Source organism: Monodelphis domestica, chromosome 2 (genome assembly GCF_027887165.1).
Source record: "Monodelphis domestica isolate mMonDom1 chromosome 2, mMonDom1.pri, whole genome shotgun sequence".
NCBI classification, from domain to species: domain Eukaryota; kingdom Metazoa; phylum Chordata; class Mammalia; order Didelphimorphia; family Didelphidae; genus Monodelphis; species Monodelphis domestica.
The window spans coordinates 500901131-500921682 of record NC_077228.1 but is presented as its reverse complement, the minus strand read 5'-3'; the positions used below and the strand labels follow the sequence as shown (position 1 = coordinate 500921682).

The following is a 20552-nucleotide window of genomic DNA, read 5'->3' as shown; positions in this document are numbered from 1 at the left end:
GATGATGATGTGTAAAAATAGACTTGAATCCAGGACTTCAATCCCCAGAAGTCTGTGCTCCACTTCCCCAGAATGCTTTGTAATCTCACTGAATTCTCACCTGGGAAGAGAGCAAAATATTATTTAAAGGTTCTCCACCGTAGGTGGGGTCTCTTTTTTTTTTTTTTCTCTTTTTACTTCCGCTTTGGAGCACATGTGGCTCTCCACCTAGCAGGCAAGATGTGAGTGGTCGTGAATAGGTTCTCTGGGCCTAGACACATGCTTTTCTTACTTGTGTTTTCTTTATATTTTAATCTTCAGTAAACCTCATAAAAATAATACTCCTTACAGAGAGAAACTAATTTCTACCTCTATCGGTATCCCCTAAATTTTAATCTTAACAGTTGTTCAATCATTTTTCAGTCATGTCCAATTCCTCACAACCCCATTTGGGCTTTTCTTAGCAAAGATTTTGGGGGAATTTGCCATTTCCTTCTCCAACTCATTTGACAGATGAGGAAACTGAGGCCAACAGGGTTAAGTGACTTACCCAGGGTCACACAGCTAGACAGTATCTGAGGCCGGGTTTGAACTCAAAAAGATGAGGCCTTCTGACTTTTGGTCACTATGCCCCTACCTAGTTGTCCTGCTTCTTACGATAAGAGCCTGTTAGGGCTGGAAGCAATCTTAGAAGCCATTATATCCAATGCCTTCATTTTACAATAAGAAGATTGAGGCAGAGAGAAGATAAGTAATTTCCCAAAGTCACCCAGCTACCAAGCCTGGAAAGCAGGATTTGAACCCAAATGTTCCTGACTTGAAGTTTTAATCACTGTCCCAGGTTCCACACTGACTTGGGGAGGAAAATGTATAAAAAGTTAAAGCAAGTTTCCTTGTCCCAAATACAATTTGGCTTCTCCATGAAGACTATTCTATTTGGAGGTTAAGTGGCCTGACCATAGGCATGTATGAAATATAAAGGCAGTATTTGAACCCAGATCTTAGCATCCTACAATCCTAGATTTAGACCTGTATGGGACCTTAGAAGCCAGTCAGTTTAACTCTCCCATTTTACCAGCAAGAAAATTAAGGTCTTTCTGAATCAAAAGTTCAACCATTTCTTCACTGTGCCTTCTCTTCAAAGATTTGTCATGAGGAAACTGATGGGAGGATGAATGTGTGAGGCCTCCATTACATAGATGCCTTCCTGTCTCCTGTTGTCGTCTGAAGTCCATAGGGAGCAGCTATTCTAAACTTCAGGGTCTGAGACAGTATCCATGCATTCCTATTGCTCCAAAGGCTGCCAGGTAGGAAGCTAGAACCTTCCTTGTTAGATGGCCAATCGCTACCCAGGGAGATTCGGAAAATGAGCAGCCTAATCACTGGGCTCATATAGGGAGGCCAGCAGTGAGAGCCACCCAGTCATCTCCAAAACAGTGTCTATAAAAACTCATTAAGCCCCAAACAAAATTAAAATAGCAGAAAGGAGATATACGCAGTAAAGTTAATTAATAAGAACTTAACGGTGCCATTTTTATTGGGCCAGGAGTGGATAAAATTCTCTGTAGTTCTGCCTGTCCTGGGATCTGCCTCATGTCATTGGTCAGTTCTGTCTCTACCTGGGACCCTGTCCTCTCTCTGTCCAGGGACCACAGCAAGGAGTTTTCCCAGGACCTCTTTCCTCAGGAATCATAATGAAATTCCTCCAGCTCATCATAAAACTTGTTCACATCTTTAAACAGAAATGGATGCATTTCTTCTTATCCAAAAAGAAGATGAGGCCAGGTCAGGTTTGGGCATAGGAAGGTCCCAGGAGACAACTGTCTTGACAAGGGGAGGTATAATTTATTTCCCCCCAAGGAAATGGGAAAACACATTTAAAACTGTAACTGAAGGTTGTAGTGTTTTGTAAATGGAGCTTGGCCTTTTGGGGGCTTTTGAATCTAGTTACTAGGTCCTGAGGCCAAATATGTTATTTTGCCAGATCAGTGGTCAGCAAGACCACATGAACTGGGGAGTTTCAATAACTCCCTATTGCTCTTAGACTAAAACACAAATCCTTAGTTTTGTCAAATCCCTCTGCATTCTGACTCTAAACTATATTTCTGGTCTTGTTATATGTTACTCCCCTTAACATATACATTCAAAGCCTTCAAACCACAGTCCCTCCTACCTTTCTAGTCTTCTTACACCTAATTCCTCAGTATCACTGGCCTCCTCCTTGTTCCACAAACAAGACACCCCATCTCTTATCTCCAAGCATTTTCTCTGGCTGCCCTCTGCAGCTAGAAAGTTCTCTTCTTTGCTCTTACTTCTGACCTCACTGACTTCCTTTAAGTCCCAACTAAAATCTCAGCTTTCACCAGAAGCTTTCCCTAACCCCTCTTAATTCCATTGCTTTCCCTTTTTAAATCATCCTAATCGTACTGCTTAGTTTGTATATATTTTCCTTGCAATCAGAGACTATCTTTTGCCTCTTTTTGTATCTCCAGCCTTAGCACAGTGCCTAACACACAATAGGTAGTTGATAAATGCTTATTGATTGGTTGATTGATTGATCCTTACATTCCAATAACTTGCTTTTCCCTGTCATTCTCTTGACACCATGAAAACTTCTGTCCTGTCCTGCCTGTCAGGTGTTGGTTACAGAGAAAGTGCTGACCTGCATTGAAAGAAGGAGATTCCTCTGGAATTTCTCTATGCCCGTGAAATCACAGATCCTGTCCCTAAAATGGGCATAGCAATTCCCCTGTTATTTCACAGGTTCAGATGAAAAGTGCTTTGTGAATTTAAATTTTAATTATTTTTAAAGAAACTGTTGGGACATGTTGCCCCCATTGTTTAGACAGGAAAATTGAGGCTGAAAGGGGGAGAAAAGAGTAGAAAGGAGTCTTCACTTTCCCACAATCATCTTGTGAGAAAGTATAGAATTCAAGATAAGAACCTAGATTAAGATGGAGTTGGAGGACCTGGATGGAAACCAGGACTCTTATCCTTTATTAGCAATATGTGCTTAGATGAGTCACTTAAAAGGAACTTTCATTTTCTCACCTGTAAAGTGGCGATAAACACAATAACTTTCATTGCTTGTTGCTTGAAAAATATTAAAAGTCTTTAAATTGTCATATTTATTGTTTTCACACCACCTTCAGTTCCAAATATATCTCTCCCTATAGCCCTCCCCAGGCAACTCACAACAACAAATAAAAAATAGAAGAAAAAAAGTCAAGCAAATCTAACCAAGAGTAACCAAGTCTGACAATGTACGCAAGAGTCACACCCATAGTCCCTCCCCTCAGGTCTACAAAGGGGAGAGGGAGGGACATTTAAATAAATATTTTAATCTCAATTGTTATATGTAGCCTGAAGGCAAAAACTGGATAAATGCGAGTTATGAATGCCTGTCTTCTTCTAGGGAATTTGGGGGGCAAAATAGTGATTCCCCAAATCTGGAAAAATACCTAAAAGAAGGTTATTTGATGTCATCTGAGGGATATTCAGTACCTCACACTGCTCTTGAAAAGAAAGTAGATGGCCTTTCTCTTTATCGATCCGGAACCCAGGATCTTTTAAGTCTGGGAGACAAGAAGAATGACAGGCAGCCCTTCCCACAGGCCTCCTCTCTCCTCTCCCTTAGACTCTGAGGACGCACCTTTTCCTTCTCCCTTCGGAGCCTGATTAGTGGCTGCTATCGCTATCACACCATTAATAAGCCCATGGGTGACATTAATTGCCATCAGGTACTAGGAGCCTAATGAGAATAATCTTCCTTGAAGGCTCTAGCACCTTCCATTCCCAGAGAAAGGAATCTCTGCCAACTCGCGGAGCTGAGGACGCACACTGTCTCCTCTCCAGACAGATGGGTGAGGTAGGGAAGGGGGTGGGGAAGGGCTCTCTCTCTTCCAGGCTCTGGGGCCCAGCAGAAGCGGATGAGAAGGCAGCAGCAGCAGCAGCAACAGGAGCAGCGTGAAGGGCTTCTGACAAAAACAGCCAAATTGCACTTTTCACAGCATAAATGGTATAACCTTTTCTGAATCTAACTGGAGGCAAGTGGAGAAGACTGAGAAGGAGAAAGCCTCGAGTTGTGACTGCTTTGATGTCATGCTCTGCCCCGTGGCCCCCAGTCCACACTCAAGCTATAGTAGGGATAGATATGGAAAGGGGTGACCCCAGCATTCGTCCTTTGGCTCCAGGATCCCAGGGCTCCCTTTCACGTCAACCCCCCTGGCCAGAGTCAGGTTCCAGGGATTTGGAGGCGGGGACACCAGGGAATATAAGATCCCTTCTCGAATGGACCAGTACATATGTAAAAATTTCATTTGAAAAAACAAGTCATTGTCCAAATATCCGGTTGACTTGTAATCTTATCTCCATGCAGATCACACAAGACTGTAAATGATCGTGCCCAGTTTGAGGAGGAAGGCCCGTTCCCGGGTCTCCTCCTCCTCCAGCAGGCTTATTCTGGAGACTCTCCCAAGGGGAAGGGGCACAGCGAGCATAAAGGTACACTTTGTTCTATCACTGGAGTTCAGCTGAGGGCCCCTTTAACAGAAGAACCAACCTGTAGGCTGAAGATACTCCTCTCTCTTCCTCACCCCTAACCCCTCCCTCTGGGTCCCTCAGGGCCTCAGAACGCCTCAGTTATTCCAAGCAAAACATAGGTTCCAGATGAGCCTGCGTCCCCACTCCTGCCTCAATGGCTGTGGGTGCATGTCCGGAAGCTCCTAAATAACCGCAAGCTCTGTGCGTCCCTGCCCCCTCCAGTTCCCGCTCCCCGGGAGGCAAGGGGGGGCTGCTGGGAAGCCCAGGATAATGTGCCTGACACTTGACAGTCCCCAAGGTCCCCCTCCCTTCCTCCACCCATACAATGCAAACCCTCCGCTCCCGGGATGGGGTGGGGGGATAAGGAGAGAGAGCGCACAACGACCGCCCCGCGTCTCTAGGAGAGAAAAAGGCTGCAAATTCCAACGGTGCGGCTCCCTCTCTGCCTCCCTCCCGCACCGGGCGGGGCGGGAGCATCTTTTACCAAGGCGCTTGCATCCTCTCGCCCGCGCTGGAGAAGAGAAGCCGCCACCTGTCAGCCCCACTCAAACCCGAATGCTAACCTGCCTGGGGAAAGGGGGGAAGGGTGGGAAGGAAACTCGAACCCAGACCGGAATTCAATCTACAGAAAGAGCAAGAGAGGCTCAGGAGCAACTGCCCTGAGCTGTGTGTGTGTGTTGGGGATAGGTGGGGGGCAGGGATGGGGGGCGGTGCACGCCTCCAGGCTGGGAATGCGGAATGGACACGTGGAGGGGGGAGGGGGCGCAGGGGGGGGGAGAAGACTGGGGGTCTCCAGCGGGCGCGAGCTCGGGGCGGCGCGCTTCTTGGCCACGTGATCGGGGGAAATCTGGGAGGGCAGGGGAGGGGAGGAGGGAGGCGCGCTAGGCTCCGCTATTGCCGCCGCCGCTGCCACTGATGCTGTTGCTGCCGCTGCCGTCGCCGCTGCTGCTGCTGCTGCTCCGAGTGGTGCTGAATCCCGGCCTGGGAGGAGGACTCGAGTGAGTGGGTGCGTGTGTCTCTCTTTAGTCTACGGCGGAGCAGCAGTCGGCGCTAACGCGGAGGAAGAAGCTGCTCAGTGCAACTGTGGTTGCCCCCCCCCGCCCCCCGCCAATCCCTTTCTCAGATTCCTACCCCCCTCCCTTCCTGGGGCAGCAACCCCCACCCCTGGCACCTCCTCTCGTCTTTGCAATGTATGCACCAGCTGCTGCCTTCTCGGCCCCGGGCAGGGGCAGTGCAGGATGCTCCGGCCACTAACGTGGCTCCCTCGACTCCCAGACTGCATCCAGCCGGGCTTGGCACTGGGGTCCGCTCTCGGAAATTGACTCAAAGCAGATCGGGAGTGACTGACAGCCCCACAGTTGGCTGCACCCGGAGGGGGAGTCTGCAAAGAGAAATTGTACGGGTGTCGGGGGCGGGGAGGGGAGAAGTGTGTGGGGGTAGGAGAGGTTAGGCTATACGGGGTGGGAAGTGGGGTGAATGGGGTGCTTATTGGAGTGAAGGAGATACCTGAGACTTATCCCTGGAAAAGTTCAAGGTTTGTGTATTTTCCCCGAGAAAGCATTTTCTCTTGGCAAGGGGGGAAAAAGAAAGGGAAAAGCGTGGCCCACTTATCTCTCCCCTAAGGGGATGTGACAGCAAGAAAGAAGTGGTGTGGGCAACTGGAAAGCACCCCCTAGTTTGGTGACAGCCCCCCTCCCATCCTGCACCGCCTAAAACCCAGGACGGTAGAGTCTCTGCCTAGGAGAATAAGGGTTCGGACCCAAGCAAGGAGGCTTGTCTCTTCCCCGACTTTCCCCATTCTTGGGCATCATCTCAATGGCAGACTCTGTCCCAGCCCAGCCGGACTCGACTCTGCTGCCGGAGCCCAGCCGCTGTCCGGGGAGGTGGCGCTAAAGCCGGACTGCTCGGAGCCAGCCGGAGCCCTGGCGGATGCTCTGGGGAGAGCTGGAGCTGGGAGGAGGAGGAGGCGAAGGAGGAGGAGGTGGTGGAGGAGGAGGAGGAGAGAGAGAGGGAGAGAGAGCGCGAGGAAAACAAGGAGAAGAAACTCTGCCCCCTTGCCTAAGTGCATTCCGCCCGGGCGCTCCGGAGAGTGTGGGGGTGGGGTGGGAGTCGCCTCCGCGTCGCCTGCGTGAGCTTCTGCACCGAAACTTTTCATTCTCCGGATGGATTAAAGTTACCTGGATTTGTTTTTAATATCATTATCAATTTTGATTCGTGTGCACCCGACGTAGGATTTTCTACTGGGGCCGCAGGTCGACAAAATCCAGACAGGACAACTCAGCCCGCCTAGAATCCTACAGAAACCTTCGAAATCGTACCTAGAATTGGAAATGGACGTCCTCGACCGATTTCGGATCTAATCGGGACCCGGAGGGGGGCCGAGAGAAGGGGCGGGAGTAGGGGGTGGACCCAAAGCTCTGATCTCCAGAGCCCGAGGCCGCAGGTCCCTCTCCAAGATTGCACGCGCTGCTCTGTTCTCCCCGGCTTCCGAGAACCTGCTGGGGCTCCCTCTAAGGGGGAGGTGGGTGGAAGTGCTCTCCCGCCCAATCCTGAATCCACCTCCCCTGGGCCCCAGGTGGGGAGAGGGATCCCAGCCCTCGGGGGTGGGGGGGGGGGAGTCTCGATGCTGTCTGTAGCTGGAACCGGGCTGGCCCTCTAAGGAGGTGGGGACTGTAAGGAGCTTGAGTCCCGTACCCCCCCCCCCACACACACAGAGACACCAAGTGGTTCCCGATTCTCTGTGCCCCCCCCCCCCCCTCACACGCAGAGGTGACAATTCTGCCTGCTAGAGGTTGGGTTTGACCGGCCCCTAGACTACGTCCCCTCCATCCCCAGCCCAGGGCGAAGGAACGGATCACCAGCTCTCTCCCTCTAGCTTCCCGGCCTCTGCCATGGCCCCCGGGATGCCGGGCCGCGGCCCCGCCGCCCTCCTCTGCTGCTGCCTCTCCACGCTGCTCGCCCACGGTAAGTATCGCGGCGCGGACACGCGGGGAAGAGACACAGCGGGTGCCGCTGTAGACTGTGAGGGTGGAGGGTAGGGAGGAGAAGAGAGAGGGGAGTCTCCCCCCGGGACACGTAGTCCTCCCCCAGCTCACTCTGCATTGCCGCCCGCTGGTATGGGGTTGCTCCCGCGCCTCAGCCCGCCCTGGCCCAATGCCGGGGGCCAGTGGAGGGTTAGGGAGTGTGCAAAGAACCTGAGCTTGCTGGTGAGGTGCCCTCTGACTCCCTGGGAAGGAGAAGACTTTCCTTTGCCCCATTCGACCAGGGCTGTTCCCAGAGAAGGGGGAAGGGCATGGGGGGGGGGTCTTAATCAAGCCCCCAGGGGCGTGTCTTCCTGTCTGGAACTGGGATCTTGGGGGGGGGGGTGGCATCCCTTCCTTCAGGATCGCTCCTCTCCCGGCTGCACTGGGGCCGGGGAGACAGCTACGTTGACTGGGACTGGGGCTGGGACAGGGACGAGCCGCCGATTTGGGGCTGGGAGAGTAGTAGTAGCGGTGTGTGGGTCTGGTTGCCTGTGGCTGGATCGCTCTTCCTGCAGTCTTCTGGAAGGGAGGGAAAGGGAGGAAAAAAAAATGCCCAGCGGAGCAGCAGGCTGCATGCACGCCCGCTATCCTGAGCTGCATTCAAATCGCTGTTTTAGCCTGGACTGGGCGGTGGCGCGTGCCGAGGGACTGGGCAGTGTCCCGGTGGGGACAGAGGCCCGGGTGCGGAGGTGCAGAACTGGCCTGAGGTGGAGGGTTCCTCTGGGCTCCTGAGCTCCCTCCCATTCTGTAATCTGTTGCGTCTTCTCCACCCCCTCCCCCAGACAGACTGTGTGCCTCCATTGCTAATGGGGGGGGGGATGCTTTGGCATTGGGACAGCGTGGGGGAGGGAGAAGAGTGAGAGAAGTGAGCCTCACTGGAATCTCAGGGTGCGCCCTGGGTGGGGGCTCATACTAAGATTCCGATGACTCTGCCTACCCCCACCAAGGGCTCTCAATCAAACAACCTTCTTAGTAAGGGTGGAGCCCTGAGGGTCCTCTTCCCTTTGGTAATCTAAGCTCCACTGTTGCTTGGGGGGGGGGGGGCATAGGAAGAGAAATAACTGGGAGGTCTGGAACTGGAAGAAGAGAAGGTCCACCAACCAAACCTGGACTTTATCGTTCCCCAGCCCCAACCAACCGGATCCTCCCCCACCCCCACCCCCACCTCTCACGACAAAGCTATCACCGGCCCCAGATGGAGTATATGTTTGGGAGAAGAGGAATCTGTAAGAGGACAGCCAGCCCAGTAAGGTGGTAGTGTAGAGAAACCCACCACTTCCCCCATCCAAGGCAGGATGAGCCCGACTGGTCTTACTTACTCTGGAGTGTGAAATCATCAGTCCCGTCCCTTTGTCCCCAAGACCCTGGGTTGCATAACCTCAGCTATGCCCACATAATATGACCCATGCGCCAGGGTTCCCCTTCAAGGCTTCCAGGCAGGCTGCCTCTATCCCTTTACCTCTGAAAAAGAAAAAAAAAAGTGGGAAGAAAAGGGATTTACTAAAGCAGTAGCTGTCATAGAACTCTCCAGGACCTGGAGAGAGGAAGAGAGGATAGATTCAGTCTCCAGAAGAAAGAAGGAATTCTCTTGGAGGGCAGGTAGAAGACTGTTGGATTTTGTTTTCTTAATGGCTGGTGCAAAATGGTCTATTGGTTGAGTTGGGTTTCCATGCTTCCTAGGTCCTTTTGGAGTTCAGACCAATGGGTAAAATAGGGAAAGGGGCCTTAGGCAAGACCGGAAGGGGATTTTTATAGCCCCCACTGCCTAAGAGCTCACCACATTGCCTTGTCTGGAGCAGAGGGGGCTTCTGTGAAGATTCAGAGCTCTGTTCTCTCCTAGGTCTCCCTGAGAGGAGGAAGAATGGGTGTGGGGAGCACATATGTGTGTCTGGAAGGGTTAGGTAGCTTTCTCTCTGGGGCATTGGTTTCTAGTACCTTTCTCTAACAGTCTGGAAATTGGAGGGGAGGGGAAGCGGGAAGCTGCAAGCCTGTAATTTCTAAGAGGAAACAATTGCTTCAAGGTTTAAGACTAGGAGGATGTATTTGAAAGAAGAATGGGGGAAATCCCTAGAGAAATGAGGCAGGCATTCCCTCTACTCCTGGGAATGCCTGGGCCTTTCCCTCTATGGTCAGTCTCTTTCTCAAGCAGGGCCCAGGTTTCCCTGTTCATAGGAGAGGCACACAATGATATTAGAGCTTAAAAATTCTTCACCCAGAAAAGACAGGGAGTACCCAGACTCTTATTCTTCTCTACCACCTCCCAGACTTCAGGACCAAAGCAATGGGCCCTTTCCTTCATCTCTGCTAGGGCATAGGATCATAGTTAAGGACCTAGAAGGGACCTTAGAGGCCATCAGTCTGACAGCTCACATTATTCCCTCATGAGTTCTTTATTGGTCCTTCCTGGCCTGGCAAGTGATTGAAGAGGTAAGGAGCTGTCAGTCAGGAAGAAGGAGAGTCTAGTTAGGTTTGCAAAGAGAAGGAACCAAGGCATGTGCATAAGCCTACTGCCATTTGTCTGAGGCCTTGAAAAGGAAGGTGGTCTATAATTTGCCCCTTCACAGGGTCTGACTGGGAGCCAAGAAGCTTGAGCTCCATTTTTTACTCAGGTGCTGACTTGCAGAGTGACCTTGGCCTGATGACTGTCCCCTCTCACTGTCTCCACATCCCTGTGCACAAGGAGAAAGGAGATACTTCTGTCTCTCCTTCCTTTCCATCCAGAAACCCTGCGTGGCTACTGCATGGAGAGCCAATGTATACAATTGGTCCCTGTACAAACAGATGCCATTATTCTGGTTGGAGGTGGTGTGGTGTGTGTGTAAAGGGTGACCAGGGAGGACTCAGAATAGCTAGTGCTCAAGGAATATCATAGATTAAGATTACTTTACCTTAAAGATCACTTATCTAGTCATTTTACAGATGAGAAAACTGAGGCCCAGACTTATTTAAGGTCACCCAGGGAATAAATACCTGTTTAAGGAATTAAACCTAGTCCTCTTACCCTGCATCCCATCAAACATTTTTCATTGTATCATCATCCTTGGGTTCATAGTGGGAGTGGGGAAGGGATATCACTGGTGTCAGAGTGGTCTTGCTTCTTCTCGTTTTGGTGTTGACTCCGTCTAGACTTTGGGGTCTCCATGGAAAATAGCCTATTGAAATGGTTGTGAGGATTATGACAAGAAGCATCACACCAATGTGTTTATTCGAAAAATTAAAGAACCATCTCTAAACATTAGATCCCCTAATTCACAGAAGCAAGTTAGGGGTAGGAGGAAAGAGAAAATATTGTAGAGAGAGGCAGGACAGAGTTCAAAGATTTGTCAATAACTGCTCCTTACCCTTCTAACATTAGCCATAGTGGATTACTGACCATTCTCAAAACTGGATACTTCATTTCCCACCTCCATGCATTTGCCTCTCTCAAGCACCTATCCCTCGGGTCTGAAATGCATTGCTTTATTCACATATTGCTCTGGTTTTCAAAATCTTAGTCTTCTTTCAAAGCCTGCCCCAAGCCTTCTCTGACCTCTGCCAGCTTCCAGTGCTCTCTCCTCAACCTTGTTCTACCTGTCTATGTACATGTTGCATTTCCCCTGTAGAATGTTACCTCAATAAGGACAGAGAATGCATGCTCCTTTTCCCCCCCTTGATATTCTCAGTACTTTGCTGTGGAATTGAAATTTAGCCTCTACTTATATCTCAGGCCAAGCCCTCAGTGGCTATAAGAAGTAGATTGTTAACTCCATAGATTTCCATGTGAAATATATAACTTTATGGTTTCATATGTATTTTTTCTCTAGACCTATAATTATGGTGGTATGGGGGAGCTCTCAGTGAAGAATTTATTCTGTCCATGTATATCTATCTGCTTGTTCTCCACAACTCAGAACCTTAACCAAGTTTCCTGGAAGCATTAAGAATTTAAGTGACTTGTCTAGGATCACCCAGCCAGCAAAAACTCTCCATCAAAGGGGAAACTAGAATTTGGGTCTTTCTGGTGTGGAGGATAATATTTTATCCATTTGGCTATCCTGCCTCTCTTCATATGAAAACATGTGACTGTGTATGCTGTGGCCGGTGCCATTTGTGACATGGTGGCCTCTAACATGAGAGGAGAAAGGATGCCCTCTCTCACGTTTCCTCCTTCTGGCCAATCTCAGATTTCTCCTTCCTTGGACATTCTGTGTCACCCTAGGCAAGTCACTTAACCCTGTTTGCCTTCCTCTTGCTTTTAGACCTTCCAGCCTGAGCTCTTTGCTGTATGGGATTGGCTAGAGAGGCAAAGGGAAAAACAGTGAATTCTCTACCTGGACCCCAAACCTGTGCCCATAGCTCTTTCTTCTCTCTCTGGGAGAAGAGCTCCGTGGAGCAACCCAGTTAATGTTTAAGACCAGTAGGTGGAGATGTGCTATAAACTTGCTAGCAAAAAAAAAAAATGAGGTTTATTTGAAGCCACTCTGGGCATAGATTGGTATGTGGCTGCTGATGGAGGCAGTTTAGAGCCAGGAGAGGCTAGAGGTAGTGGAAACCCCTTTGTAATACCTGTGCACTTGAATATTTCCCAGCAACCTCCTCCCCAAGCTGGGAAACATGCTCCAAAGGAAGTAATGTCTTGCATCTCTTGTATAGGTGGAAGGTGTAGTATGTATGTATGTATGTATGTATGTATGTATGTATGTATGTGTATATATGTGCATGTGTGTTCATGTATGCACATGTATGTTTATTGTGTAGGGTGTGTATATAGAGAGATGTGCCTACATATAGATATATATGTATATATATATATATATAAATAACTCGTGGACAGGTAGAAAGTGTATGCATGTGTGTGAACATGTGTACATATATGTATATTCATATATGTGCATGTATATGTGCATAAATATGTATATAGAGAAATATACCTATATATATTTATATGTATGTATGCATGCATGTATGTATATATGTATGTATGTATAAATAACTCCTGAACAGGTAGAGGGTATATGTATGCATATATATGTATATCTATGACAAATCATTGGGTACCCAGATTTCCAGAGTCCAAAATGATATCTAGGAATTCCCTTCAAAGACTTTGTTTCCCCAAAGGCCCTTAATGAGAATTCCCTTTGGCCTTCAGTTGTTAACTTACATCTCTATTGGAAACCACAGGGATGTCTAAGCATGAACATCTATGAAGAATATGAAGAAATGCTTTCCATTCCTCTCCAATTCAACTGAAGAAGTATTTGTTACTTTGTGTAAGGCTATAGGGTATTTTTTTTAATGATACTCTGCTCTCTGCTCTCAGGGAGAGTATATTCTATTCAGTAGGGAAGGCAGTGACAGGTCTCCAAATCAATATAGTATGATGTAGGGTGTGACAGGGGTGAAGAAGAGCCCCAGATATAATGTTCTGGGAAAATCAGGGAAGGCTCCATGTAGAGGGTGGCATTAAAGGAATAGAAGGATTCTGAAAGGTGGCAATGGGGTAGGAAATACATTCCAGGTAAAGAAAGAGCACTAGGGAATGCACGATGACATGTTCAGAAAGCAGAAGCCCAGGTTTTAAAAAAGAAAAAAAATGCAAAAAAATGGCTGGAAAATAAAATCATATGAAGGGGAATGATATAAACTAAAGCCACTAGGCTGGGCTGGACCATTGAGGTAGAAAAGAAGGGAAAACAGAGGAAGTTAGAAACCTTAGTACCATGCTAGATACCAAAGCTGCTGGCTCAGAGATGATACAGGCTAGACAGCTAGTGGAGAGATTCCAGTTTAGCATCCTCTTCAGACTGACCTGAGATCCAGACAATCAGGCTATTATTATCAGCAAGCTTGGGTAAAGTGTTTGCTTGGGGAGGAGGGGGGAGGGGGAGAAGAAGAGGGGGATGTCTCTTTCCCAGGCACTGAGCAAACAGGAAGAGTATGTGGGATGCTCCCTTCACTAGAATACATTCCTGGCTAGTTGTAGAGATAGGAACATTTGCATAGGGCAACACATGCTTAAGTCTTAAATGAGGAGTACCATAGTGCTATGGCAGTTAGAGCTAATGGAAGAATCTGAATGGTCCCCTGGCACAGTAGATATAACAAGGGACAGGGAGATAGGAAGGTCTTAGTTCAAATTCTACCATACATATTTACTGTGTGAACTGTGTGAACATGAGCAAGGCAGAGCCTCTCTCAACCCTTATTTCTTAACTTTTTCATTTGTAAAATGGGTTTAATAATAGCATCAATTTTACCAGGTTGTTGTGAATGTTGAATGAGATAATACATATAAAGCATCTTGTAAGCAAACTCTATATAAAGGCTAGTTATTTTTTGCTTTACTGGTCTCAGCATTGATTTAGATTGTGTGTGTGTGTGTGTGTGTGTGTGTTCTTTTATGACTTTGGAAACAGTAGAAAATGTTGAATTGAGCATTAAATGATATGGGTTCAAATCTTGACAATATGTCCCTGGTCCAGTCACCTTCATTCTCTGGCCTTGGTTTCCTCATCTGTAAAATGGGATAGGAATGGAGGTTGGACTAGAGACTTTTAAAATCCTTTCCAGTTCTACATTTGTGATCCTAAGTATTTCTTTAGGAAAAATGTGAAGAGTTGATGGTCTTCTTCTAAAAGGGAGAATAAGTCATCTGTCTCATTTTCTTATTGTATAGATTATTAAATCTATATATGTGAAGCTCATCCAATAAAAGGTTGAATTGACTAACTGACATTCCAGCAACTGTGCAGTCCCCTCCCCTTTCCCAAGGTGTCTCCCATTTCCCATCACTTACTATGGGATCAAAATGGAAGAGTCATTGAATCAATTTCTAGCTGAAATCCATGACTCCAAGGTTGGTGATAACCAGTAGGAACACAGAAAAGAAGTCATTTTGGAGAGGAGACTGGTGACACCATTGGGAGAGGGGTTGCAGTGAGTAAGAAGATGATCAGAGGATTAGAAATGAAGACCTTGGACTAGTATAGGAATCCACAAGTGACATGCCAAAGTGTGCCAAGGGAGATTGGGTTTAGGCACTTTGAGATCCTTGGAAAATGAGTAAGAAAATCATGCCCTGTTATAACACAGGAATATCAATCACCCAATTAAATAGTGGTAATATTTGTAATAATAATAACAATTGGTATTTATATAGTATTTAAGATCTTTAGAGAGACTTACATATATTTTTCATTCAGTCCCTACAACATGTTGGGGCTAATATTATCTCCATTTTAAAGATGAGAAATTGAGGCTATTATTATTCCAGAGTTACCCAGCTAGCAAAAATCTATGCAGGCAGGGGCAACTGGGTGATTTAGTGGATTTAGAGACAGGAGGTCCTGGGTGACCCTGGGCAAGTCATTTTACCTCCATCGCCCAGCTCTTACTATTCTGCCTTGGAACCAATAAACAGTTTTGATTCTAAGACAGATGGTAAGGGTTAAAAATATATATCTAGACAGGCTTTGAACCTAGGTGTTCCTGACTCCAAATTCAGCACTCTTTCCATGATGCTACCTAGCTGTCAGTAGTATCAGTTATTCCATCAGCAGACTCAACATCTTCTATCTTGCCTCTCCACCACTACCCTCATCTTCCCATATGAGCAGCAAGAGACAATTCTAGCTTTTTACCATCTTTCCTTAATAAAACAGAGACTTCTTGAGCCCATATTATGGAGTATGCACTGTGCTAGGGATTGGGGGAGATACACAGTGGTACCAGACACCATCCTCACTCTCACTGAGATTACAGTTGAGTAAGGAGATAAGACATGTCCATGAGTAACTAAAATATAGGGCTATACAGGAGAGGCAGCCCTGGAAATGGAGAGCTTGCATTCAAATCCTGCCTCTAATAAGAATGTTGCTTTATGACCCTGGGGCAATCTACTTACCCTTAATGGTCCAAGCAAGTCTTGGCTAACCCTTGGGTACCCAGAGGCAGTTTGAGTGTCTGGTGCGAAGCAGATAGAGGGCTGGGACTGGAATCAGGAAGACCTGAGTTTAAATCCAGTCTCAGACACTTGCTACTTATGTAATTCTGGGCAAGTCACTTAACCTCAGTTTCCTCAACTGTAAAATGGGGATAATAACAGAACCTACCTTGCAAGACTGTTGTGAGGATCAAGTGAGATGATATTAATGAACCACTTAGCCCAGTGCCTGGCACATGGTAGGTTCTATAGAAATGCTTATTCCCTTTTCCCTTCCCTAAGTTAATAACATCTCAGGTGTTTGATATGATGAGAAATAAATGTCATAGGAATAGGAGAAAATTTTCGGAATTCAAAGGACTCTAGACATGGATTGCCTATTCTGTGGCTTAGGTAAACAAGTTGCCTTCTCTGGGCTTCAGTTTCCCCCTCAGGAAAATGGGGAGGTTCAACTAGAGGGTCCCTGGGATCCCATCTTTTTTATGATAAGTAAGAGATCACTTTGATTTCTCTCCCTCCTCCATGCCCTCTTCTGTGCCCTCCACTCATCCCCCTCAGCCCCAGGGACTTGGCTCCAGGAAACTCAATTATAGAGGAGGCAGGTCGGGCCATGCCAGGGAAGAATGATTAGAAGAATACTCATCCTAGGAGCAGAAGGACATACCGGCTCTTCCTCTTCTCTCCCTTAGAGAATTTCCCCCCTCCTCCTCGGCTCCCTTCCCCCTTCCCCCCTTCTTTCTTGGCCCTTAACAAATAGCAATTTGAATAAGAGATTAATGAGCCCAATTTTTTATAAAAAAAGAAAACAATTTTCTTTTCTTTAAACAAAATGGAAAGCGTGTCTTATAGCTGCCAAGGAAGCTGGATGTTGTGTTAGGCTGTGTGTGCTTCAGCAGCTTCTGGGGAAGAGGAGTAGGGATGCCAGGAGTGCCAGGGTTCTGACGGGCATCCTGTGCTCCACAGTCAGATAGCCTGTGCTCCCACTTCATGGACACTAGAGATAGTCATGGCACATTTGGGAAAACTGTGGGAAGAAAAGAGGAGTGGGGTGACCTCAAAGGGCTGGGGGGGGGGAGGGGATAGATGGGCCTTTGAGAGATCATCTTGTTCTTTCTCTGTTTCTGTGACCCATTCAGGCAGCCATTCAACAACCACTCCCCCACTCCTTCCCCAGCCGACTGGCTGGGTCCCCAGCAGGGTGGAGTGGAAAATTGAGGCAATTACCTGGATAATTCCGTGCTTGTTGCATGAATAAATGAATGTGGGAATGAATAATTCAGATGGGGTTGGGGGGGCAGTAATTGAAGCAAATCTCTTTGGGTTTGTGCCTGGGTTGCCCGATAATTGTGCTGACTCTGCCTAGGAAAGTTCTTCTTTTTATCAGACTGCCATACTTTATGCTGTGGCACACACCTGGTCCTCCTCAGTCTGGGAGAAGGATGCTGTCCGCTGATTCCTACAGTGACCCTTTCTGCACGGGTGACCTTGGAGAAAGAGTCTGACAGGAAGGCTGATGGCTGCCATTTCTGAGCCCAGTTCCCATGCCCCTCTCCCACTGACACTAGGGATTGGTGTGCCCAAAATCATTTGGCAAGTCACTGACACCTCAGTGTTAGAAGATAAAAACATTTGCTTCACAACTCACAAAGTTGTCCTGAGTATCACGTGCAATAATGTCTGTAAGGTGATTTGCTAACGTTATGCTTTAATATGATGAGGAGATCACAAAAGAGATCCCCTTTGCCGCCTCTCAGCTAAGTAGAGGGGTGGTCTGCTAGATTTGACGCAGAAAAATCTAGGTAGAATTGTTCCCAATATACTTAGGAGTTGGATAATTTGGAGTCAGTCAATTATCTTCACTGCTCCTCAGTTTCCTTATCCATAAAATGGACATCAAGTGCATATAGAGTAGTTGTGATGCCCAAATAACATAACAAATGTTAAAGTGTTATTGAAATGTTACCTTTTGTCATAGGAGAGGTAATGTCAAAACAAGGAAGACATGAATTAGAGCCCCATCTCTGACATGTAGTAACTGTGTGACTTTAGCCTAAGCTTGCCCCATTCTTCTTAGGTTATCAGTGACTTGTCCAAGGTGCTCACCTACATTGGAAGAAAGAAATTCTATGAAACCTCTGAAATCACAAGTTTTCTATTACTAGGCACACTCAAAATCCCCCTGGTTGGGTCACAGGCATCTCTAAGAGTTAGCTGAATGGTATCTGGTAACCCCCTTGGGAAGGAGCATGCAGGGCAGATTTCTTCCAACAACCTGAGGGACGTGCTCCAATATTCCCAGGAGTGTCCTACATTGGTGATAGGCTAATCATTCTCAGTGGGGTGTTTTCTGTGCTAAGGGAGGTATCTGGAAGAAGCAAAGGAAGGAAACATTAAACTTTAATTTTTGTCTGTCTTTGTAGCCTCAGCACTTAACAAAGTACCTGGTACATAGTAGGTACTTAATAAAGGATAAATAGGGCAAAATAGATAGAATGCCAGGCCTGAAGTCATATTCCTGAGTTCAAATCCAACCTTGGGCATTTACTAGCTGTGTGATGCCCTGGGCAAGTCACTTAACCTTGTTTGCCTTGGTTTCCTCATTTGTAAAATGAGCTAGAGAAGGAAAAGGACAATCACTCCCGTATCTTTGCAAAGAAAACCCCATATGGGATCATGAGGAGTCAGACACAACTAAACAACAACAGGGCACTTAAATGCTGCTGGATTTCCTATCTGGAAGCCACCATTAGAAGTCATCTAACCCAGGAAGTACAGTTTTACAATTGAGGAAATCAAGGCCTATGGAGGTGAAATGACTTGTCTGAGGTTACACAAGAAGTGGAAGAGACAAGATTTCAACCTAGGTCCTCTTCCCCCAATATCCACCCCCCCCCAATATCTCCCCAGCATATCCCTTAAGGACTTGGGGAAAAAATCCACTCTCTGGGCCCTTTCTCAAGTGGGCGTGATGCTACTGGAATATCTGTAAATCCCAGTTTGATGGGGGATACAAGAATATACCACACCCACCTTTATGGATTTCCAGGGACACAGGCAAACATCTACAGTATTAGCAGATGGTAAGAAAACTCTTAAAGAACAGTACTGGCAGCATTCTTTAGTAGGTCAGTGCAAAACAACTCTGTCCCCAGCCCCCTTATTGAAAGAGCCCCGGGGAAATGATCTGGGTGTTTCTGACCTCTTAGAGCCCACCATTCCCCATTGGTCAGAGAACCCCAAACCTTACATCCCTAGCTTCATGGTGGCAAGCCCAGCTAAATGGCACAGTCAAGTTTATTTTTGGCCATGTAGTTCAGATTCTGTGGCAGACCTGTTACTAGGAGAGGAGGTAATGACAGTGGGAAATTGAACATACATATATAGCCTTACACACATGTGATCTTCTACACACCCACATGGATAAAGCGATGTGCATGTTTGCACAGATACATGAACACACACACACACACACACACACACACACACACACACACCCTTTTCCAGTCCCTAATTATCAGACTGGCAGAGCTCCCAATAATTGGCATCTGCTAATGGTAGCAATAGGTGCCTGTTCTTCTAGGGAATGCTAGGAGAGGATTCTTCACTCCTCTTACCATTGTTCATCTCTAGTATTTCTCCTAGATTAACCCTTTTGGTGCTCCCCTCTAGGTCACCTATCAGGTAGAAGCACATGCTGGGAGGGACAGTTTGTGGCAACTGCTCTCATCCCCCAGCTCCTTCCTCATCCCAGATTATTTTCCTCCCCACCTTCCCCTATCCCAACCTTGGCAATGACCATAAGGCAGTAGGAAGAGAAGCAAAAAGGAAAGGGCTTAGGCAGCTACACTGACATATTCCATTTATCCTCAAAGCCACACATTTAAAATATGGTCAACTCCCATTTTCCCCTTTTGTGTATTATCTGTTTGCCTGATGCAGCATATTTGGGGATTTTTGATGAGGCTACACACACACACACACACACACACACACACACACACACACACACTCACACACACACACTCTCTCTCACTCACACACATATACATTCCAAGGGTTTTTAATACTTGTTGGTCTGAAGCCTATGAAACCCTTCTCAGAATAAGATCTTTTAATGCATAAAATAAAATACTTAAAATTACAAAGAAAACCAATTATATTGAGTTACCATTTTTTTTTTCAAAACAATTCATGGCTCATTTGAAATCTATCTGTGGATTTTGATTTATTGGCTTGGGGAATTCACACTCATATTTTTCTATCAACCAAACAGCACAAAGAAAGAAAAGAAAATCTACCACTAGATAAAGGGAGCTGGAGCTGGAATCAGAGGTTCCCATCCTGTCTCTGCTACTTCCCAGCTGTAATAGTCTGAACAAGCCATTTCCTCTCCTCCATTGAATCCAATGCAAAATTATTTATGAATCTGTTGTGTGCAAGGGACTGTCCAAGGTACTGGAAATACAAAGATAACATATTCTACTAGGGGGTGAGAGGAAAGAAGTACAGTATGTAAAAAGATGAGAATATTCTTGATCATTTGAGGAGGAAGGAGAAAGGATTAATAGTGAAGACATATCAGTAACGGCGTAAAGGTTTGCTGTAGGAGATGACATATGAGCATGGAAGTTAGGGACAAGAGAGGCAGTATGGTGCAATAGAGAGAGCTCTGGACTTGGAGTTATGAAAACCTAGGTTTAAATCCTGCTTCAGACACTTAATAAACATGTAACCCAAGGCACCCAAGTTTTCTGTAATGTGGTCCCCTCATCTGTAAGATAAAAGGGATTTGAGTCAAGGTCCCCTCTAGCTCCAATTCTAAATCTATGATCCTATCATTCTAAGAGTTAGAGAGGGAAGGGAGAGTATATTCAGGGCTGTTTCAAAGACATTCACTTAAGCAGAAGATGAAATCCAAGTCTGGTGAACAGCAAGAAGACCAGTTGGGCTGGAATATAGAAAGTGCAGAAGGGAATAAAATTGAAGCAGGCTAGAAAGGTAGGCTGGAGCCAAATTGTGGAAGACTTTGAATGCCAAGAGGAGTAGTTTTTACTTCCACCTAGAAGTGACAGAGAATCATCAAA

General features: G+C 46.8%; 1 protein-coding gene across 1 annotated transcript in view; it reads left to right on the top strand.

Annotated features, from left to right (window-relative positions):
• The first annotated feature begins 3087 nt into the window (after positions 1-3087).
• TMEM132E (transmembrane protein 132E) overlaps positions 3088-20552 on the top strand; it is a 130613-nt gene continuing 113148 nt past the window's right edge. Inside the window, exon 1 of the mRNA XM_056819460.1 lies at positions 3088-7485. Coding sequence (XP_056675438.1) covers positions 7413-7485 — 73 coding nt within the window. The 5' untranslated portion in view covers positions 3088-7412. The remainder of the gene's footprint in view (positions 7486-20552) is intronic.